Source organism: Saccostrea echinata, unplaced genomic scaffold, assembly GCF_033153115.1.
Source record: "Saccostrea echinata isolate AGI-Se365-2 ecotype Australia unplaced genomic scaffold, CSIRO_AGI_Sech_v1 ptg000047l, whole genome shotgun sequence".
Taxonomy (NCBI): Eukaryota; Metazoa; Mollusca; class Bivalvia; order Ostreida; family Ostreidae; genus Saccostrea; species Saccostrea echinata.
The window spans coordinates 9,973,831-9,997,810 of NW_026889796.1; the positions used below are offsets into that span (position 1 = coordinate 9,973,831).

Consider the following 23,980-nt stretch of genomic DNA (forward strand, 5'->3'; position numbering starts at 1 on the left):
TAAGATGAATTTATTTATTTATTTTATTTATTTATTTATTTTTTTTTTTTTTTTGAGGAGAATCAAATTGAATGGGGCACTAGGGGAAATGTATATGTAAAATTCTATTTCACCAACAGACTAGATACATGTAAAATGGTAACAGTTACTGTTAGCGATGTACTTAATCATATCTTTCCAATACTTGATTTGTTTACAATTTGAACTCCTTCAATTAAAAATAGCCATATTTTAAGAGAAATTTATGTAGTGTAAATATCTGCATAAGAGGGGAGGGGGAAGGGATTTGTCTAATCATTTTACCTTACAAAACTTGGAAACAAGATTAAGGCTTTATTTATTTCAGAGATAACAGGTTGACTTGTTTTTTCTTGTTATTACCCCCAGAATATCCCATTTATCCTAACATCTAAAGAAGCTTTCATACCTGCCAAACAATGAATAGGCCAGGTAATAGATAATATGGAACTCTAATCTTATCACCCCCATTTAATTTTATGACTCCAGCTATGCAACAGTTTGATCTTTAGTGAAGAATATTTTTTTTTTTTTACGAATGTTTTGCTTTTGGATTAATAACAGTCAGTGTTGACAAAGATATGCAAATTCATCTATCTCCTTCACCACTTAGCATTTAAGATGGTACAATCTGATAACGCAATATAAAAAAACATTAGTTTTATCTGAGCAATGTAATTAGAAAGGAATGCATAGAGTTTGTTGACCAGCCAAGAAGGGATCAGGGATTATTCGAGTTCGGATTTAATGGGATCTACCATATTCAGTTACAGTACTTGGACTTATTACACAGGAAAAAGTTGTTAATGGGACATTGTGAAAGTTTTTCCGGCATGTTTAAAGTAGATTATTGGGAAAATGTCATCATCAATTTTTTTTTCAAATCTGTGTCAAGTGATGTTGGAATGTTTTCTGGATTAAATATACTTTGATGGAATGCCTAGAAATTCCAAAAATGGAGCGCCCAGCTTCTTATGCTGGTACTGTATTGTTTTTTATTTTAAATGAATTAAAATTTAAAGTTTTTGTTTAATTTTTCAGCCATGCAGTCATAATTATAGTACTTAGCTATTGTTCTTTTAAAAACTAACTAACATGCAGCTTCTGAAATGTTCATATTTATGATTTTTCCCCAAATGTTAAATATATCTTTCTTTTCGGTGAGAGAGGGGATGTATTTCATTCAGTGATAAATATGACATAAAAATAAGTATCTGAAGTGCCAGAATGCATATTTTCTGAAAATAGCTCTTGTGCCTATTGTAACAAAGTTTTAATAGCTTTTATGCAGTAGTGATAAACCCCAACCAATAAAATTTACTTGTTTGTTGTTCCTGGTCAGTTAAAAACATTCAGGAGAGGCATATGTAGTGTTCATAACTCTTTTGTTTGTTTTGTTTTTCAATATTTATTTAATAACTTTTTTAGGGAGGAAGGGAGGGGGGTCTGTTTTATATGCAAAATTGCCTAAAAAATGTAAGATGGAAGGAAGGTATCAAATTATGGAATTCAGTTGATCTACACAAATCATGCAAATTAAATTTAAAAAATTGTATGCAGCCATGCAGCTTAACTCCCTTGTGTAAATATATGTGCATCATAATGTACACAGCTTAGCAGGGCCATCCTTATCATAAAGGAATGTCGGCTGATAAGGTGACTTAATGCATTATTATATGCAATCAGGATGTATGGGCAGATTTATTTCACATTATTATCCTTTGTTATATTGTTCTTAATTAAGTTTTATCATGTTTATAGAGAAGAAAATATTAACACCTTGTTAAATAGTGACGTAATGTCTGTAATCTCAATCTTTAGAGGTTTGTTGAATAATTGTACATTTATTTGTTTTATAATGGGAAATGGTAAACAAAAAAGGTTTTAATTTAAACTTTTTGGGGGGGGGGGGGGGGTAACAGATATTTTATATATGTCTACTATAATTGATGAATATGATATTGAATATGATATATGATATTTTAGGTGGAAGTTCCATTGGTGAGGATGATAACAAACCATTTGGAAGTCAGATCTGCCTCCTTCCATACAGCTCCCTGCAAAATCTGGAGAAATTGGGACGACTCTACAGTTATGACCAAAAACCAAGCATGAGACGGGTAAGTTTTTTAGAAACTGGAAGGCTTTGTATTCCAGTAAATCATTCTATTGACATAACATAATGATCTTCATATGCACGAAAAAGATATATTGGGCCAGGCAAACTAAGTATAGTCTGAGAGATGCCAATTGAAGTCTGTCCCAATTAATGAACACATGCAGCTGCTAATTAGTTTAGAATTTCTTCATGTAGACTGTTACATAGCAGAACAAGTGAAATTGAAATTAGGAAATACATTTAGATATCCGCCATCTCAAACCATTTTCTAAAAAAGGGAAACAATTTTGGAGGGTAATTTTTTTTTTCCTTAGCAGGACTTTTTAGGTTGAGAATATTATGAATTCAAGCAGGAATTTATTATGAAATTAGCTTAAGTTTTCAATTGAAAGATTAAAGCAATAAACTGTAATATGATTCAGTAAAATTCATGCTTGCACAATCCATCACTTTGTGTTGTGACACTTCCTTCATGAGTCTAAAAGTTTTAGATGCATTGGGAATGTTTTACTGAAACATTTACTTTATAGCCTGTCTCTGGTTTACACATATACTTAAATAACTTATTCCATATGTTTATATCAGTTTATGAAATTAAAACAGAACCTTTATAGAAAGCATACATGTAAACAATCGATTGCAAAATAAGAACTGTATATTTTGAATATTACTTTATGTAGATGTATTTGAAAAATACTAGCATATTTGCAATATGAATTTATTTGAAAAATTTAATGCTAGCACATATGCAATATGAATTTATTTGAAAAATTTAATGCTAGTACATATGCAATATGAATTTGTAAGTACTTCATGCACACTTACTAAAGCAAGAAGAGAAAGAAATGTGCATGGTTAGAAATTCATGTAAAATAACTTCTAAAATAACAAAAACTCATTCCTTGCATTTGTAGAAAAATTTGGTAAAGCAGGTAAATTTCAATGAATGTGGTTTAAATTTCTTTTAAGTTCTGATTCAATATATTATATATTCAAACCTCTGTTCTTCCAGTTGAGTGATGTTTGAATCTGTTTTCTGTGTTTCCCCAGTTCTCTCTTTAATTATTACATTAAAAATGTGTTCCAAAATATATATCATTATATTACACAAGTGTCTTTTGGTCAAGGGTACATAACTCTTAAGAGTGTGTGCATGTGTTGCATTAATAATAAACAAAGCATGGAGTGTCTCATTTTCTAAGAATTTTGCATATCAATGAAATAATTTTGATATTGGCAAAATTTTTATCTAGATTTTTCAAATCAATTTTTTTTTTTAAAATTATGTACAATGACTTGCAGTTTTATACATGTAAGATGCATGCATATAGTCCATCAAGTATGCACAGGATGTGTGCATTTTTGTTTTAATATTCTAAGCATGAATGTGCAAATATATATCCATGCAGGAATACAAATACATTTACTTGTAAATATAGCTCACTCATATAATCCACCATTACAGAGGACAACTAGGTTAACAGGTACTGCATTGACAGGTAAAAATACTGCATTGTCAGGTACTGCATTGTCAGGTACTGCATTGACAGATACTGCATTGACAGTGTGAAATTAATATGAGACTGATTTCATATGTACTGGTCAGGCAGGTTTGATCACCAATGGCCAGATGAGATTGTTTGTATTTCTTGTACTCCCACTTTTTTATAATTTAGGCAGTAAAAGGTAAAATTTCTATTGTTATTAGCATGTAGGAATAGAAGGAATTATGATTTTTAACAAGCAAAGCAGAGCCTTGCAAAAAAGCACATTGATCCCGATATAAATTATATATACTTGTGTTACTTAAATTATACAAGCACTCGCTCACTCACTCATGCTTCAGTTTTGATGGGCTTTAGTATTCAAAGAAGAATGATGTTTTGTCCCATTGCTGCATGTACAAAGTATTTTTGGCCATGTTGAAAGATCACATTGTTGCATTCAGTAAATACTAAATAGGCCCTTTTTACAAGCTTTCCTTCCTTTTTTAATAAATAATATGAAAAAATAGCAGTTAGGTCTTAATACATGTATATATATATACATAAGAAGGAAAAATTGATTGTAGAAGCGTGAGCTCCTAGCTGCCAGGAAGTTTCTACACAGAGATTTCTATTGTTGCTAAGTTAATATCTAATAGATTTGTTATGGACAGTTTTGGAATGTCATCAGGTATATTAAAAAATTGAGTACACCTTTGAAACATTTTCAAGGTCTGTTTTAATTATTCCTATGGTTACCATCAGATATATAAATATTCCTGGTGTTTAGTAACTATATATGACAGGTTTTCTCTAGCCTGTCCTCAGAAAAAGGTTAAAAAACCAGTCCAAAGAAATCATAAACATTTCTTTGCTGATCCATGTTTTGTTTAATAGTCATTCAACAGGTAAATTTTTTTCCCCCTGAGGCACTTTTTGTAACAACAACGCAGAACTTCATTCAGTGATGTTTTGCATACATTTTGCTGTACTTAAGGTCATGTTTTTCTGTCATCAAGACTGGATTTCACTTTGTTCTCCTTTCCTGTGGGTTTTACTGAACTATTTGTTTGGAGAGCTTCCGAAGTCGCTCAGCCACTTTGTCGACCGACTAACTTGTGTTATGTATGTGTCTCCCACCAGATCTTACGGTTTCACTGTGACATGCTCAGTGGAGGAAGTTCTTCATATTTGTCTGATTATTGCTGGAAATCTTTTGAGAGCAGAGAATTATGTTTGAGATTTTAAAGATGGATCCAGATAATTATTGTGGGAGTAGTTTAGGAAGGTTTAGTGATGGTATGTTTGATGGGATTCGAGTGAGACTTGGTATAAATGTGATACATGTGATGGAGAACGATACCTGTACCTCCGTCCCTCTCCGGAGGATTTCCGCTAACAAGGCAGACAGATCCAGGCTGGTAGGGACCTCTTTTATATTGTCACAGTGGTGGAGTTTTGTTTGAAAGAGTAGATTGCTTTAAACTTCAAAAAAAAAAACTTTTTTCTTTAAATGGTGAATATGCAATTTAGGGGTTTTTTTTGTTTGTTTTTTTAACTACATGTATATATGTACTGTTAGCATAATGCCATTTGTATAAATATATTATAAAAAGAAGCAATCATAGACAAGGAGTAAGTTGAAAGCATAGATATCAAGATGTTTTGTTTTGTGTAATTATTTACATAATAAGTAATTATTCATGACTATAAATAAATTTTAAAAAACTTGCACCAGTATTAAATAAACAACATCATATTCTGTTGAGAAACATTAAGCCTTTGATTGATAGATTTTTAAGGAGATGAGGAAATTAAATGCAAACTTTAAATATAAATTACAATGTTAATTGTCCTGTTTAAAGTTTGAAGAAAAGAGCTTTGATTGTCTACTTGAAATGTCTAATAATAAAATAAAAAATTCCCATAAATTTTCTTCAAGATTTTCCTGTGTGTTTCCACATGATAAATCAACTCATGGAATGTAAACTTTGATGGTACTATAGCTTACAATTCACACCTTTTACAACTATTGGACGATTTGCTCACCTGTCCTTTATTATGCCATCAACCAATTAGTCACCTGCCCTCTAATTAGATGACACAATTATTGGGTCAGAGTTTACACTTTTCTATTGTAATCTTGTTGAAATTGTTTTATGAATGAGAAAAATCTGTGACACCTATGAGTATTCTTACATTACCAACTTACATTACCCTATGTAAAATTACACAATACCTGGATTTATCTTGACATTTCTAAAATATACATGAGAGAGTGTGTTTGTACAGTTTAGCTTGCTTGGAAGACTGTGTACTTCTTTAAGAAGAAGAATTATACTCCTAATAGCTCTTGTTGAAGCAACATTGAAACTTGCGAAATATTTCTTGGAGACTTTTAAGTTTATAAACATGATTATAAAAAAGACACCAATATGACAAAATGTGACCTTTTTCAGATGTCAACTCCACACCCCATCAAAACGCGACTGGAGCGAACCCCAAGAAAACAGAGGAGGAAGAACCCCCTGGTCCGGTCTCACAGCATGCCTGAGAGTCTGGATAAACTCACCAAGAAAAAGAAGTTTCTCAGTACTATAGGTCAGAGCTCAAACTCATTAACAATTTATGATTTGGAAAGCTGCATTGTTTTGTTAGCATCATGTATTATGCAAAAGAAATTTTACTGCCGAAGTGTACAAGTCATCTTTATAGAAATACTCTTAAGTATATGTATAAATTTACAAGGTTATGTTCATCATAGGTATACCGTGTATTTGTATTTCACCAAGGTCATTGAAATGAGAGGTGGTGTATTTTTAAAGCTGGAAATTCTTTTGATAGCTTCTTCAAACCTTCACCGAGAAGATGTACTTTACCACTACGACAACGATAGCAGCAGTGACGAAGGCTCGGAATTCTCTGGGGACCAGATAAGTCTCCATGAAAAAAGTCTGGCATCACGTCTATCGGCCAGTTATCTGTCTACACTCAGAGAGGTAAAGAAAATGTCACCCGGTATAGTTCTGGAAAATGTATATGTAACCCCTGCATTTGAATTTAGCTCCTTATCCATCAAACATTTTTCAAGATCCAATTTCTTACCAGAAAACAAAGAAAATAATTTTGGTATTTTACACTAGATTTTACCACTGCTGTTTACAGTAAGTACACATATGTTTTGCTCACTCTGCTACACTTTTACAATTAACACACTTGAGCAAAAAGAACTTTGCATTTGCTCAAGCAAGAGTTATCTCCCTTGATAACCATTCTCAAGTTGAAAATTTTCTGTCAGAAGTATTGATGACACACACGAAGAAAAAAAGTTGCATGCTTTTGCTCTTAATCTGCAGGGAACAAGGTAGATTGATTTACATGCAATATTCTTCTGAGTGTAGATAAAACAACAAAAAAAAAGGGGGCCTCGGAGATTTGTTAGAGAGAAGAGTGCATCAGACAGACAATTAACCAGGTTTCTCATACGATCAATCAATATGTTAGGTTTTTGACTGCAGGTCTTTTAAAATTGATATACTTAGTTGCTCACCAAAAAGCCAAATGCTGTTTTCTTTTTGATTAATTCAAGTGTAAGACATTGTGTATATTGAGCCGAATTAAGATGATTGGTTGCATGGTCATCAAAGACACTTCATTGATCAGCATTGTGAGTTCAGATGAGGGTGGAAGGAGATCTGTTGACATATTGCGAATAATTTTTTTTTTATTCGTGCAGTGGGAATACATATTTTATGTTTGAAACTTAAGAGCAAAAATTGATTTCATAACATTGTGAAACACAAAGTTGCCTTGTTGTGGATTACAGTTTTCATTGTAAGCATGGTAAAAGCATAAGGAGGTCGGCATAGGTCTTTGTGTCAGACTGTCGACAGAGTGAGAATGGCTTCTCACATTTAATGAAGTCGAGTGTTCCAATGATAGCAATCGGCTGTAGAAAGATGTGAAATGGTCAGTGAGAATGAATCAGCTATGATAGATCACCAACAGGATACATAAGCCAACCAAGATGAGCCTTGGCTAGGATACAGTTATGTCAAATGTAATTCTACTTGTTCTGCTGTGACACAGGGGGCCCCGTAGGTTCTGTTGACAAGAATATCAGGAGATGTCACACGCATCAGGGTCTCTTACAAGGAACTACAGAACATGTTGATGAAAAAGAGGCTTGGCAACTTCTGAGCAGGATTTAGTACAGTGACAAATATTTTATGTATGGACATATACATATTTCTGTAAAGATAGAGGAAATTGACTGATGATGATAAATGATGAGTAACTATGTGTGAAAAGTGAAATTTCATGGATATGTTATTCAGTTTTAGAAAAATATTTAAAAATATGTGAAAGATTCTTTGTGTTCATGGTACAAGGGATGCTTCATATGTGATAAAATTTGGGTGTGACTAAAGAAGAAGAGAGGAATAATTATAAACAAAGACATGGTAATACACCTGGATTGTAGTTAATTAATGGGTTAGAAATTTGGAGTAGAGGATGGCTGTGGCCTTACCTTACAGGGAGAGGCAAGAAACCCTCACCCTCAATGTGGGAGCCTTCGACAGGGCACGATTTGGATCCATGAGGGTCACTCGGACACTCCATCAAAGCAGGGACAATTCCTTAGAGAGGCCTGAACTTCTCCTCCACTCTCCAGAGGTTGTTACTGATAAAAAAAATTTATAAACCTAAAATCAGAAAGAAAAAAAATCATCAAGTGTAAAAACAGGTTTTGTTCTGCTAGATGCTTTAGCAATGTAATTTGTAGTGTAAGTCATTAGGCACTGTCTGAATTGTGGTAATTAAATTGCACATGTCATCTTACTAGGGGTAACCAACAAAATGTAATCCAGAAAAAAAGGTACCCAGGGGGCACCTGCTTCCTGACAGTAATTGCTGCTCTTACCTGTCCAAACTACCTATGCAATACACCTTGGTCTTATACCTGAAATACCTGACAGGTAATTGGGCCGTCTGTCTGTCTGGTCATTGCTATATATACTCGGTAACTGTAACATTCTCATCAGTTTGATTAACTATTCTGAGTAGTGAAGATATACATTTACTATGGTCCAGTTAAAAGTTCGATTTTTTAAAGTCAGAATTCAGGTAGGGAGTGGGTGATTTGTAAAAATGTACTTTAGTAGAGAATGATTCAATCTTCACCTTAAATTCACCTTGGCTTCTCTGTATGGAACAAGTTCAATTTTCACATCTCTTTGCTTAATTTTCTAATTAAAAGAGGAAAAATTATCTCTCTAATACATTAACTGAGCTGATTACTATCACCCCATGATCCTATATTGCTGGCAGAGAGAGTAACTGAGACAAGATAACACTGTAACTCCTCCATAAACAAATGCTCCTCTCATATGTTGGCCTACACTTCAAACGATGAGTGTGTCTTGTTTGTTTACCCTCTGTAGATAACCCTACATGTAATGTCATATATTGCAATTCGTATTGACAAGTATGTAAACACACACGGTGTTGGCTTCCCCCTTCCTGGGGCCTCTCTGTCATTATTAAGCCTGCGACTACACACACACACTGCATCCTGAAGCTTTCCCGGAGAAGAATGTCATTCATTGTCCCATCATTTCCAAGGATGTCAGCGTGAATTAAAAATGTGCTTCCTAGTGGAAATATTACTGTGGGGTGTGGTGGTTTTTCTCATTTGGACCTATTTCTCGAAAGTGAGTAGAATGACCGGGATTTTTACAGATGATTTCATCCTCTCGCTCTGAATGTGTGTCATTTTGGAGTGATCAATACTGTTGTTTCTGCATTGGACTGTCTGCATATGAAAGTTGCTTACTCTGTATAACAGATTTCTGATTTTTCTTGTTATTTAATTTTCATCTTGGTAGCCATAAAGCACTTGAGAAGGTTGATTTTCCTTGTGGCCATACAGGAAAACTTTATGAGAAGTAATTTGTATATTTTATCTATGAAAAGAAAATTAACCATGGAGAACTTCACCTTTTAAGTCATAAAACATCCTGCGGCTTTTTTATTAAATCTATTTATATACAAAGGTAAATAAGTAATTACCATGTGAATTACATGCACATGGATACAGTAACAATAATTACATTTTTGTTAGATACCTGTAGGGATCTTAATTGGATAATGAGAATTGAGTTAATTGCAAAATCAATAATTATTGATGGTTTTTGCTTCATTTGTACCTATTGAGGAAATCTGTCACAGGGTGTTTCCTATAATCCCCCATTCAAGCTTTTTATTTTTGTTTGATCTGGTCAGTTGAAATTGTGAGAGATTTAAGAGGCATGCCTGCTTTGCAGATAACAAAACATCCTATCATAAAACCTTGACCAAACTTTCTGCAAAGGTGTGACTTTCTAAAACAAGTCCACTCAGGTGGAAATCTTGATTCTAACAACATTGTACCACCTTTATCATCTGTGTAACCTTAGGTGACTCTGACATGCTTTGTTAATTTTCAGGCCTCTTTTGACAATGTAGATTAATGTGCATAATCTTGGTTAATAATCTGTTTTCCTTCTTATTCTCACCCAGTTTTCTTTTCATTATGACAGTTGAAAACTTGTAACATTATGCCATAGCTGACGTGGAATTTTTGAAGTCTTTGAGCAAAAAGGTATTAGATCAATTTTGATCAGCAAAATTATCAAATTTTTCTGTAAGTTCAGTCTTTTTTTCCTTTACAGAGACCAGAACCAGACACTCTAACATACGCTGAGGCATTATGGGACCATATCACGATGGACCAAGAGGAGCTTGGATTCCGTGCTGGTGATGTCATAGAAGTGGCGGACATGTCGGACAAAGACTGGTGGTGGGGGGCCATTGACGACAGAGAAGGCTGGTTCCCTGCAACTTTTGTTAGAGTAAGGACTTGCCTCAACACTGATAGTTCCAAAGAACTTTTCTTAAATAGAACAGCAATCTAATTAAAATTGGTCCTTTTGATATGTCACTAAAGTCGGGAGCAAAGAACAGCAATCTAATTAAAATTGGTCCTTTTAATATGTCACTAAAGTTGGGAGCAAGTAGGATCTGATTTTAATAAGATTGATTGAAAAGTTTTAAAATAATTTTGCAGTTAAATTGCTTTTCTCCCAAAAGTTTCAGAAGTATTTCAAATAACCTTGCATTTTCCATTGCAGTTAAGGGTGAACCAGGAGCACTCGGATCTCAGTCTCGTAGCAGAAGACATCCTGGAACATTCCAGTCCAGCCAACAGAAGAATAAGTGTCATCAACACAGACCAGGCCAGGGAAAACGTGGTCAATGAAATCATTAGTGCAGAGAGGGAGTATGTCAAGCATCTCAAGGACGTGGTAGAGGTATGTCTGCATCTTGGATACTCTTGATTGTTAAACTTGAGAATTAAACCTAACAATAGGTAAAAATTGTCAAGACTTGAAATTTTGAACATGGCAGACTGTCAAATAACCTTGAGAATTTGAGTTTTTGTAGGTATCAAAGTTGAAAGTCAAACTTTTTATGAATTCACTTAAACATATTCCTGGACTTTAACATACATGTACCAGTGTTCAAGTTACTAAATTCAACTCTCATTTCCTTCTTCAATATTTGAAAGTGTATGCTACATTGTACACATTTAAAGACTGTTCAATTGTTTTTTCACCAGGGTTATATACGACATGCAAGAAAGAGAGAGGACATGTTTTCTGAGGATAGGATATCTGTGATATTTGGCAACATGGAAGATATTTATGAATTTTCTCAAAAGTTTCTAGAGAAAATAGAGACTTCCTTTGTGAAAGACAATCCTCATTTGAGTCAATTAGGGCACTGTTTCTTAGAGTGTGTAAGTAATTAAAACTCTTCATCAGGTTTCATTATATGGATTATTATCAAAGCTCAAGGAGCTTTTCTGAGGAACTTTTTGAAGGATTATTATCAGTTGGTAAGTGCTGATTAGAAAGGGCATCCATATGGAAGTTAAAATATTTGCACAATTAACAAAAATAATTACTTCTTCATTTGCAAAGCACTCTCAAGGCGAACATAAAGCTTTGTTGGGTTGTAGAGGAAAAGGAATCTATTGGCTTAAGAATGCAGTAATGATTTCTAGTTCTGTTGTTATGTAATATTTTATTGATTTCAGAGCAAGGAGTTTGAGATCTACTCCGATTACTGTAACAACCATCCCTCCGCTTCAGGGGAGCTCAAAGATCTATATAGGAACAAAAAATACAGGCATTTCTTCGAGGTATAGAATTCAGTAATTCAATTATCTTAAACTCATTATATTTCTGTCTTTTTTTTTTTGAAAGATGAAAAAAAATTTCGGGGCATAATAGACATTATAATTCATTTAGAATGGAAGACAAACTGTTTGAAGTAACTTTTTTTGTCTATTACAGGCCTGTCGATTATTACAAGAAATGATCGAGATACCACTGGAAGGCTTTTTATTAACCCCTGTGCAAAAGATCTGTAAATATCCCCTCCAACTCAATGAACTTTTAAAGTACACGCCCATAACCCATCCCGATCATGCCCATATAAAGGGTGCACTAGAAGCCATGAAGAAAATAGCCACCCTGATCAACGAACGAAAACGCAAGATGGAGAGTATAGAGAAATTGGCTTACTGGCAGACGGCCGTGGAAGATTGGCAGGTCAGTCTCAATATCGATTTTACGCGGCCCGTCTTTGAAGGCTTTCATTAATCAGCCATGTCTGTTTAGATGGTGTTTTCTAGGAATAATATAGTGATTATCATTGATTTTATTTTCCAGGGTCCTGACCTTCTGGAGGATAGCTCGGAATTGATATTTGCGGGAGAAATGAACAAAGTCAATTCTGCGGGTTGGTCCCAGGAAAGGAACTTTTTCCTGTTTGATCATCAGTTAGTGTACTGCAAAAAGGTAAATACAGGTATCCATATAGAAATATGAAAGCAGATGCTGTTTGGAAGATAATTATGTTTTGGACAGATTTGATCAGGCTCTTCCAGATTTATTAATTAACATTGAATGGAATATACTGAGCTTTCAACAAATGAAAGATGAAATATTGACAACTAATCTACATTATTTTACAATATAACTACATTGTACACATATGTTTTTCTCTAAAAAAGATTAGGTCTCCTTATTCAAATAATTTATGAATAGAATTGAACAGAACAGGTATTGAAAACAGATTTTTTTTTTTTTATAAACATTAAGCTGAGAAATAAAAAATGAATGCCTTAGTTTCAATGGAAAATGTTTCCTTTTTAGGATCTATTGAAGAAGAATGGCTATAGTTACAAGGGAAGGATAGATCTAGATGATAGTGAAATTATTGATATTGAAGATGGAAAAGGTAAATTTGATAGACTAATTAATTGCAATTAATTTAACTAATTGTGATTTATTCCTTGGCAGTCTTTTCTTAGCATGGTTTTAGAATTCTCTGTCAAATGTGCTATTTGATTATTAAAAATAAAGTTACATGTATATTTTCCAAATTTTTTTTTCAAAGAGATTCATATTTTCCCATTTCTCCTTACATTAGATACCCAATATAATGTTACAGTGAAAAACGCCTGGAAAATTCACGAGATTTCCCGAGACAAATGGTATCTTCTGGTGGCACGGAGCGCTGCAGAGAAAGAGAAATGGATGAAAGCGTTCACCAGTGAACGAAAAAGAGTGAAAGAAGACCAGGAAAACAGTGAGTTTTTATTAATATTTTACTAGACGTTAAAATGTCAAGAGCAGGAAGAATAAAACGTCAAGATTTTTTTGTTACTGTGTAGGCTAATGATCAAAAACTATTTGCTTTTGCTGAATTCTTTCCGTATGAAATATTTAACTAAGAGTTATGGTGTGTATCACCCTTTGAAAGGAGACCTTACAAAAAAAATTTATCTGTTTTTAATCTGGGTCACTTTGTGAAAAAAAATCTTTTCCTGACATATGAACCGCGAACTTTAATTTTAAAATGATGTTGCATATATTTAATCTATCATGTTTCAAAAGAACTGATGTATGAAAAATTTTAAATGTAAAGTGAATATTAATTATGGAATTCATGTACAAGAATGGAAATCTCTTTTCAGATTTTGTTCCTCTCTACTGGAAACGGATGGTTCTGAATAAAATCAAGTCCAGTCAAGGTAATGTGTTGAGGTTCAAAGGAGGGAAAATTATAAATTTTTGTTTTAAATGCTTACATATTGTATGAATTTCTTACAGAGATCTAATGCTCATACCAAGAAATCTTATAATGTATAATCACAAAAAAATACTGTTAATATAGGGGAAATTTTAGTGTGTATTTAAATCTTGGCTTTTCTGTTACAATGTAATAAAAAAATCTAAGTGAATGCATGTTTATTTTAAAATTTCAGAAAAGCAGCGATCTGGCGGACAGGTGAATTATCAGAAAGACTTTGTACGAGGGATGCCTTCACATGCTACGTTACCTAGGTCATATGGAAAAAAGGTTCAGAAAAAGAAAGGCTGGTTTGGATTCGGGAACAAAAAGACCAAATGATCCTATATTGTTAATTATTGTGTTCATTAGCAAAAAGTGAAATTCTCCCATAATTCACTGCGTATGAGAATGAGTCTGTATAAGGATGTGTATTCTCACGTCGGTCACCGAGGGGTTAGTGACGTACGTCTCCGATATGATGGAGGAATTGAAGGATTTCACTCGAACACCATTACGCGGAACATGAGCTCTTCATGATATAGGAAGTTAATGGTGTTTGTCCATGTGGCAGATGGACAGGCCATGCCCCTCAATGTGATTTGTCACTGCCAAAAAAAAAATGCAAGCTTATATTGGGATTAAATGTGTCTGTGTGTGATAACAAATATACACATTGTCGTTTGAGTGGAACATGTGATACCGACTTTAACATGAAATGTTCTTATATTTATTTCATGTGTAGTTTACCTTCATGGAAGATGAACTTTTTAATATCACAAAATATCATGGAGTTAATATTTTTCTGCCATTTGATAATTGTGTGCCCTTAGTCTTTCCATATCTTCCATAATAACTGACTCTAAAACCATGTATAATTGGTATCTTGGATACACATATTAAAAAAAAGTAATGGTGCTATATCAAACAAAATCTCACCCAACAAAGTGCTGGAAGATGGATTAAATCTCTCTTAAACCAGTTTCTTGTACATTGCCTTTAAAATATTTTATGGTCACTTCACCTTTTCGTCACTTAGAAGTTCCATAAAATACACCCCCACTAGATCTTTCATTAAGTCAGCCAACTTTGTTTATGTTCTATGGCTTCATTCCATCTCTTTTAGTTTTTTCGAAAATCATATGTCATTCATGATATCCTTTGTACAATATTGTGATGACCAAAAGGGATGTACATATAAGCCTTTATTATTCGCCAACAGGGGGCCAAGTCTCAAAAGCATGGCTGATCATGCTGATATTCTATTTTCCCTGGTTAATTGTTGTATAATTATCTCCTTTTTTACTTCTCCAATATTTCATTTTTTGAACACTTTTAGATTCATCAATCATTTCCTCAATTTTAATTTTATAAAAACTTTGTCTTTTTTAAGGAGTATGCCGATTTTGTATTGGTTACATGGTGTACTTAATTATTTACAAAATTAAAAAAATGTTACTGTATTTAAATTAAGATGCAGTCCCGCCAGATATTGTATAAATGTTTTTGTCGGATGACTCTAGTCAATACTGTAGATTTCGGTACATTTTGTATATATAATTCTGCAAGTTGACAGCTAATAGTGCTTTAGTAGGTTGAATATTTTCTGTCTTGTCTACTTAGTTTTCAGTGAGACATTGATCTAACTACATGTACTGTAATTTAATGGAAACAGATCTGCTGATAGAGCAGAACAATAAAATTGTAAAAACCTGTAGAATTTTTGTTTATGCTTGTATATTAACCAAATGTCATTTCTAAACTTAAAGATACACACCACAAACAAATTTTCTTATCTTCCACACAGAAGAGTTACAATTATTTTTGCAATATTTCTTTCAATAAAAGTCAAATTAGAAAATTTTAGTTGTGCAAAACGTTAAAATAGACTCTTGAAAAAAATTTCAAAAACGTTGTAACAAAACTTGTATATTTCTAAAACTTTTTCAAAAGTTATATTGAACCATAAAGTTACATTTTCACACTTTAAACCAAATGATGTGTATAGGTAATGCAAACATAAAGTTGTATCACTTCTTTAGAGAGAGAGGGGGGCATCTATTTAAGCAGATATTTGAATTTTGGATAGTGATAGGAATCAGTAAGAATTTCATAATTGATGATCAGGTTACTGTAACTAACTAATTACTGATTATAGTCGGATATTTACAAAGTCAATCAATTTAGTTAATTAAATAGTAAGAATGGGTAAATGACTTCTTTCTGTGGTGGTCCAGCTGGTCCTTCATTCATTTTGTAGAACCCAAAGTACACCCATACCCTGGAATGTGCTTTGTTACCCAGGTATGCATATAATTGTCTGTTCATCTGCACCATTACGATACACAAAAAGGTTAATAGATAAGCTGTGGCTGTAATATTCAGCTTAAAAACTATTAGCTTGTAAAAAAAAAAATAAACCGATTAATCAGAATAAAATTTTTTGTACCGGTAATTGAGTGCTTGGATTATGCCAACAATCGACTGATTTTCGATTATAATCAATGATTGGAACACCATAATTTTGAAAGAAAAAAAATTGTGTTATTTTTCGTTAAATGAAAACCAATAAAGGCTTTGAACTGAAACCTATCCCACAATTCCATATCAATGCACTTGTGTTACCAGACATGCAGGCAGTAATAACCCAAAAGATTAACATCCTTTAGATTAAAATTTTTTAAAAACATTTGTTGATGAGAGTTATCTTCCCTTTATCAAAAATGGTCTGGTCCAAGAGTTATTGTAAAAGCAGAGGAAAATTATTCCTTTACACATGCAACAGAAAACCTGATAAGGAAAATGGCAAAAAAAGACATTTCACAGAAACCTTTTTGAACTGAATGCTTTTTTATATATATGTGTAGAATTACCAATTTCTTTTTTATATAAAGCTACATTGTCGCAAACCATGGTTTTGAGTCCACAAGCTACCGATGATAGAGAGAATCGATGTGAATCACCTGTGGGTTACCGACGATGATAAAACTATATCATGTTTATTTTATGGCACACAGTTGTGTGTAAGCCTGCATCTTCATTTTTGAAAGTTCAGTATAAAACTTGTTTTTTAGAAGACAGTTGACAGAGTTATTCCTCTTGAAAGATACTTAAAGAGGCTGGGGGGTTGTGGCCATTTTTAGACTATATTGATCTCCTTTAGAAGAAGAGCTCCATATGAAGATATAGAAAATGATCAAATTTGAAAACTAAAATTTTTGAAATTTTTCTTTGCCAAATGATAGTTGACAGCTTAAGATATCATATCTAAAAAATTAAGTTAAATCTGCTGGTTAATTTGTGGTTAATTTGTTGACCCCCCAGCCTCCTTAAAAATAAAACGAAACATTTATTTTGGTATAGAAAGACTTTATTCTGTCCAGAGAAATAACAACATTTAGGGCATTAAGGTATAATGTTATAATCAAAACAATATATTTACTCAATCGACATCCAATACTTACATCAATACCTTAATTACTCATAAAGCATATTATGTAAAATTAATGCCCTGTTCACACGGAGAGTTTAATTCGCAGTAAATTAATGCGAAGTAAAATGATGCGAATTAAACTAATGCGAATTAAATTGCGTTCACACGACAGCTAATGCGAAGTAAACTAATGCGAATTATAATTTTATTTCTACAACAAGGCTATTCAGTGAGGCTATTATGACGTCATTTACAAATCACGTCATATTGTGCCCAGCAAATATACATTTGACATAATGTCAGTGTCTACAGGTACACATTTTAGTTATTAACATAATTTTCCTTTGTTTTCCACTCAAAAATAGCACAAGTACCTACATTGTATATTTGATCATCGACATGTGACCTGTGACTTAATTCTGCACTTACGCATGCGTCAAAATTTAATTCGAATTAGCTTCGCTTAGCGTTCACACAGAGCTAATGCGAAGTAATTTAATGCGCAGTAAACTAATTCGAATTAAACTAATTCGCATTAAATTCTCCGTGTGAACGCGGATCAAATTTAATTCGCAGTAACTTACGTTTAATTCGAATTAAACTCTCCGTGTGAACAGGGCATAACATTATTATTCATAATCATCATATTCATAACTCATTAAGTTCAGAGCCTGCATAAAAAGGCAAATGTTTGCTACATATACCAGTATAATATGGAAAACTGCATTCTAAAATTTTATATATATGATTTTAAAAAATTAATTGAAAGACAAAATTTATACAAATAAACTCTTTTTTAACCTAATTACACCTACTATCAGACTTCTGTTTCTATGGTAACTGGTCCTTTAGCTGCGATAGATTTTTGACAGGCTCGGACCAATCGCATGGCATTCAGTGTGTCCTCTTTCTTGACCTGTAATTCTGCTTTTCCTGTAAAAAGGAAGACATTTCTGCTATACAGATCAGAAATGAGAGTCATGTTATTGTGAAACTAATCTGTTCATTTACAGGAAACTTCATAAATAAATTTTACATCTATGTGTATTTTTGCACTGAAAGATTGAAAGAAGATTAAATGTTACTGTATTTAAATTTTAAGATGCAGTCCCGCCAGATATTGTAAAAATGTTTTTGTCAGATGACTCTAGTCAATACTGTAGATTTCGGTGAACACTGAACATTAAACAACTTTAATTCATCCAGTTTCCAACTTTTCTTAAACAATTTCACATAAATAGTACACTGCACAACAAAGTGCTTAATATTATTCCCATTAGGCATGGTATGCACTCATAAGAACATCACCCACATACAAGGATATTACATTTATTGCAATTATAATGGGGATTAAATAAATAAAAAAATAAATGTATGGATGATTTGTTTAGGATTCAAATTTCAATCTGGAAATAAATATGCAAGTAATTTGGTAAGGATAAATTTTTTTTTATCTGAATTAAGTATCCCTATTAAAATGGGAATAAACTTTCAATCTTATTACTGTACACATAATTTATGGGGGATAAATCTTGGTCTAAACTAGAGGTACAATGTTCTTTGAGCACTGAGCTCACTAAATGATGCTTCCGCCTCCCATATGATTATTATGGCAAAGTCCATGTTTTGGTTTTGCTGTATGAGACCCGAAATAAGGGTCAGATCAAAAAGTAAAATAGAACCATGTAATAAAGAAACTGTGAAAGTACGTATCATTAAATTTTATTCAGTGGTATAGGAGGAGTTGCGGATAAGAGCGCGGATAAGAGATGGGTACTCTTCAATATTACAGAAAAAATGGCAGTGTCCTTGTTTTGCTTTGGGAAACCCCAAATATGTGTCCGATCAAAAAGTAAAATAGGAGGTGCACAATGGCACTATGTTACAAAGCTTCTGTGAAAGTATCATTAAATTTCATTCGGAGGTGTAAGAGGAGTTGTGGATAAGAGATTGGTACCTCAAAGTATAACAGATGGACGGATGGACAGACATCCCCCCATCACTATATACCCCCTGCTTTTCAGGAGGGGGTATAATAATATTCAAGTTCTGGTATTTATTTTTACCTTGCAATACATCCAGAAAGTGCTCCAACTCGGCAGCGTATGCCTGGGGGTACCTGCTGGTGAAGTGGTCAGCTATCCTGGGAGCAGAAGTCACACCAGCAAGGTGTTCCGTAATCAAGTTGGATGTCTTATTCTCAACACTTATCATACCTTTGTCACATAGAACCTGAAAAAATTCAGATTTTTTCATTTTATACTGAAAATTACTGAAATCATGAAATCACTACATTTTCATATGGGTTTAATTTTGCATTATTTTTGTGGAATGAAGAGACCATGAATTCATGTCCTCCATATAATACTAAAATTTCAATGCTTCTTCATCCTTGAAATCAAATCCCCATGAACAATATATTTCCTCAATTAAATCACGAAAATTTGCATTTTTTGCCTGTCATTTCATTTTCCAGAAAATACAGAGAATCTTCTAACAAGGTCACAATCTTTGCATATTATCCTAACAATAATTAATGTCAGTTAGGCCTTGAAAATGTTTATGGATACCATAAAAGTTTAAGAAATATGCAATATGATTTTTCTGGTGAATGAATAGAATGATTTTTCTGGTGATAAACAACCTTTATATTAAGTATGAGCTACTACAATCCCTGCATTACAAATCATGACCCAGCTAAATATAAGCATCATCCTGCTCCTCTGACCTTGATCTTGTTTAAATGACCTTGGTTCTGGATTTTGATGATCAACAACAATTGATACAAGCACCAAATTTTTCTCTTTTTTTTTTCAAATGAATAGCTTAAGTTTGACAGACAAATCCACATCCATTAATATAGCTGAACTTCGATATCTCAAACACTGATATCTTGAATACCATGGATATGTTGAAGTGATTTGGAAGCACTTTATCCTCAAGTATACATGTATTACCCTCAATCATCTCAAACACTCCGATATCTCGGAAGTTTTTTTTCGGTCCCATCAAGTTCGAAATAACGAGGTTTGACTATATTTAAATGTCTTTTAAGTTTTTTGGGGCCTTTTTTTTTTTTCCTTTACCCTTTATTTGACCTAATTCTTCTTTAACCAAGAGATACTGACCTCCAACCTCTGGTCGTAACCATACGGAGCCACTCTTCCATTCTCCACAGAAGACACAACTCCATTTTTGAATTTAATGGTAACCAACACCTGGTCATAGTCATCACAACTGGCAATACTGGGGTCAAATGCTGAGGCACTCACATACACAGATTCTGGTTCAGAACCGGCTAGCCACAAGGACATGTCAAGGTCATGTATTGTGGAGTCATAAATAATTCCACCTGCAATGTGTGAAAGCTTGGGATTGAGAAGAAATCTAAACAAGTTAAGAAATGGAACATGATTTCAACAGATATTGTTAATACATCCATATTAAGGATCATATACCTTTAATTTGCCATTAATGGTTTTTAAAACACATGTATGAAGGATCTGAAATTGCTATGTAAAATGCAACAAGAGATGTTTGTGAAACACTTATGCCCCCCCCCCCCCCCCCCCCCCCCCCCCCCGGACATACATTATAGGGTTTGCTCGATCGTGCCCATAACAGGACTTGACTTAGATATTCTTATGATAAATCTGTATACCAAATTTCATTTCAGTATGTGCAACCTCCGTGAAGAAAATGAACGGAAACTGTTGGTGGACCAACAGACAGACTGACAGACAGACAGCAGCAAAGCAATATGCCCTCCCTTCTTCGAAGGGAGGCATAAAAAAGAATCAACTTAGAAGTATGGTCAGATTTTCAAACCTAATACTAATAATATATGTGAAATCAGGACATGATGAATTTTCCTTATTTTTCACAAACCTGAAGTTTTAATGTACGAAATAGGAGGAGGAGCCAAATCTCTGCTTGTAAGCTTAATCAGACGGAGATTGCCCAATTCCTTTTTCATGATCTTCTCTCGAACACTCCGAAAATTTGGTTCAAACCTCCTATGAAAGAAATATGCCTTTTTTACATGGAGGTCTTACACTGTCTTCAAACTAATTTTGTACCACCCTTATTTTTGTAAATATACTAAAGGCCTCTTTGTATAGCATTCCTAACAACAAAGAGACAAAAGCAAACCCTACGCACTTTAATGCACATACAACATTGGAAAAATTATTTTTGTACAATTATTTTATGAAAGTATGAATCTAAATGTTTTTCATCAAATATTTATGTGTATAATTTATTCATTTGAGCTGCATCTTATAGTTATTAAAGTACAGTCTACAGAAGATTGTTTCATTCATATATATGTAAATGTCAATTAGAAATTTACCTATGCATTGCATTGAACAATGCCTTCTTTTGTTTTTCTGCTAAATCATAGCACGCTGCTGTAGAATCTATAGCATCTGTAATAGGTTTCTCACAGAACACAGCTTTCCCTGTAAAGCAACAATATGTAGTATTCATGCTGCTCTGCAACAATTTTTAGCAAACAGATATATTTTAGACTGAATATTATTTTAGTAGTTCTTTAACTTTGTTGATAATTCATTTTTTCTGTTGATTTTCAAGGTTTGTTTTTATGCTATTAGCACTGACCTGCCAGTAGAGAGTCCCTGATTAATGGCTCATGTGTAGAAGTAGGGGAACAAATCAGTACTGCATTCACTCTGCAGGGAATTGAATTAAAATCCTTTTACCAGGAGTAGAAGATCTTAGATACTTGTACATCTACAGTCAAACCTCGTTATTTTGAACTCAATGGGACTAAAAAAAACTTGGAGACATCCGAGGATTCGAGATATTGAGGGTAAAATACTTAAAGAATAAGTATTTGGGACTTCCAAATCAGTTCGACATATCCATAGTATTTAAGATATCAGTGTTCGAGATACCAAAGTTCAACTGTATTACATATAAAACATAAAAAAATAACATAAAACTCTAACATTTGAAATGGAAAAGAATCAAACACTTTGCATAAATTTTTCTGATTGATCTGTGAAAATATTGAGTATGTGCAATGTTCATGTGTTCAAGGTAGACAACTCATCCTGTACAAACAAAGCATAAAAATGTTTACACTTCAGCATCATGGCTAGCGAGAGTTTTTTTTTCTGTCCACTCTGTTTCCACAAATAGTGGAAATAGACTGCATGAACACAAAAACTCTGTAGTTTGCAATGATGATATATTAGGAAGCATCTTTTTCTCCATCCTTTCATCCTTTGATATTTAAACCATGATTGACCTACTCTGGATCATTATACAGTCCTTCCAAACTGTCAGGAGTCGTACACCGGGCTGCTAGGTTGTAATCCTGAACAAACTTCTTAGCCTCCTCAATTTTGTTCCTGACTACCCACTTCACTGCTGCCCTGGGGGATGTCAGAATATTCTTCATGTGAGCCAAACCTAAAGCAAGTAACAAGCAATAAAGTAACAATGACAGTATTGCATTTTCGTGAATTCTTAAGAGATACGAAACATAATTTTTTTTTCACAGTTTAATTAATTATTGGTAGCATATTGATAACTACAGTTGAACTTTGGTCTCTCGAACACTGATATCTCGAATACCATGGATATGTCAAAGTTATTTAGAAGTCCCAACCACTTATTCTTTAAGTATTTTACCCTTGATATCTCGAATACTCGTATATCTCAAAGTTTTTCAACAGTCCCATCGAATTTGAGATAACAATGTTTGACTGTATTACATTTAACATTTCTGGAGAAGAGATGTCAATTTATCTGGATCAATTTATTTAAGGAATAACTGTCTAATTTTTTGGATTCATGATGTGATCAATCGAGGGGCTTGCGTGATAATTTGCATAAACGCCGAAGGCGTTTATGCATAAAATTATCACGCAAGCCAATCGATTGATCATCGTCATGAATCCAAAAAATCTGACAGTTATTCCTTATATTTACATGCTCCTGATTCTGCAAATTCCCGTGCTAATAGCCCCGCTTCTGTCTCTATTTGTCCTGCCCCGCACGTAATTTGTTTTTAACCGCGCCTATCGATGAACCAGTAGATTTATGTAGAAATGAAGTATTTTTACAATTTGTAATTTTATCTCGGACAAAGACATTGGAAATGTAAATATTCAATTATAAGTCATATATTTACATTTCCAATGTCTTTGTCCGAGATAAAATTACAAACTGTAAAAATACTTTATTTCTACATAAATCTACTGGTTCATCGAGAGGCGCGGTTAAAAAAAAATCACGTGCGGGGCGGGACAAATAGAGACAGAAGCGGGACTATTAGCACGGGAATTTGCAGAATCAGGAGCATGTAAATATAAGGAATAACTGTCAGATTTTTTGGATTCATGACGATGATCAATCGATTGGCTTGCGTGATAATTTTATGCATAAACGCCTTCGGCGTTTATGCAAATTATCACACAAGCCACTCGATTGATCACATCATGAATCCAAAAAATTAGACAGTTATTCCTTAATTGATGTCATCCTGAACTTTTATCTGCACTTCTGGCCATCAAGTACAGAACAATTTGAAGAACTAGTGGTAAATAGATTTGTACATTATGCTAAAATGATAAAAATGGTTACCCATATTCCCGAAACCAAACAATGCAAAATTTACTTTAGACACCATTTTTGTTGAGGGATATCACTTCTTTTGTCACTGAAAAAAAATGCACGTACATTGTGAAAAACATTGATTTAAGGCAATGCCAATTT

At 33.5% G+C, this 23,980-nt stretch overlaps 2 protein-coding genes across 7 annotated transcripts in view; one reads left to right on the top strand and one right to left on the bottom strand.

Annotated features, from left to right (window-relative positions):
- LOC133203004 (uncharacterized) overlaps nt 1-15,523 on the top strand; it is a 51,810-nt gene extending 36,287 nt beyond the window's left edge. For 3 of the 5 annotated variants that reach the window (XM_061338859.1, XM_061338860.1, XM_061338861.1), the window contains 14 exons: nt 2,005-2,138; nt 3,052-3,069; nt 6,081-6,222; nt 6,466-6,620; nt 10,335-10,514; nt 10,794-10,973; nt 11,282-11,461; nt 11,762-11,866; nt 12,021-12,278; nt 12,399-12,527; nt 12,885-12,969; nt 13,162-13,320; nt 13,709-13,765; nt 14,000-15,523. In XM_061338859.1, coding sequence (XP_061194843.1) covers nt 2,005-2,138; nt 3,052-3,069; nt 6,081-6,222; nt 6,466-6,620; nt 10,335-10,514; nt 10,794-10,973; nt 11,282-11,461; nt 11,762-11,866; nt 12,021-12,278; nt 12,399-12,527; nt 12,885-12,969; nt 13,162-13,320; nt 13,709-13,765; nt 14,000-14,145 — 1,928 coding nt within the window. In that variant the 3' untranslated portion in view covers nt 14,146-15,523. The remainder of the gene's footprint in view (nt 1-2,004; nt 2,139-3,051; nt 3,070-6,080; nt 6,223-6,465; nt 6,621-10,334; nt 10,515-10,793; nt 10,974-11,281; nt 11,462-11,761; nt 11,867-12,020; nt 12,279-12,398; nt 12,528-12,884; nt 12,970-13,161; nt 13,321-13,708; nt 13,766-13,999) is intronic. The other 2 variants (XM_061338857.1, XM_061338858.1) reach the window with 2 other exon arrangements.
- Nucleotides 15,524-17,193: 1,670 nt separating this feature from the next.
- On the bottom strand, nt 17,194-23,906 carry LOC133202473 (inositol 2-dehydrogenase-like). Of its 2 annotated transcripts, XR_009723250.1 has the most exons (9): nt 23,849-23,906; nt 22,513-22,672; nt 21,857-21,927; nt 21,588-21,696; nt 21,125-21,252; nt 20,365-20,588; nt 19,303-19,468; nt 17,862-18,169; nt 17,194-17,314 (listed from the first exon to the last, which is right to left on the bottom strand). XR_009723250.1 is itself a non-coding variant. In XM_061338314.1 (8 exons), exons 1-8 carry the CDS (start codon nt 23,892-23,894, stop codon nt 18,054-18,056), a joined length of 1,020 nt encoding a protein of 339 aa, XP_061194298.1. In that variant the 5' UTR covers nt 23,895-23,906; the 3' UTR covers nt 17,316-18,053. The 2 variants fall into 2 exon arrangements, 1 of the variants encoding a protein (XP_061194298.1); XM_061338314.1 differs by lacking the exon at nt 17,194-17,314 and having other exon boundaries at nt 17,316-18,169.
- Nucleotides 23,907-23,980: the final 74 nt, after the last annotated feature.

Excerpts from the sequence above, each read along its gene's own strand:
- LOC133202473 (XM_061338314.1), bottom strand. The coding sequence starts at position 23,894 with ATGGTGTCTAAAGTAAATTTTGCATTGTTTGGTTTCGGGAATATGG. Across the intron at positions 21,697-21,856 it reads CAGGGACTCTCTACTGGCAG|GGAAAGCTGTGTTCTGTGAG; the intron begins GTCAGTGCTAAT and ends GTTGCTTTACAG. Across the intron at positions 20,589-21,124 it reads TTCGTACATTAAAACTTCAG|GTGGAATTATTTATGACTCC; the intron begins GTTTGTGAAAAA and ends CACACATTGCAG.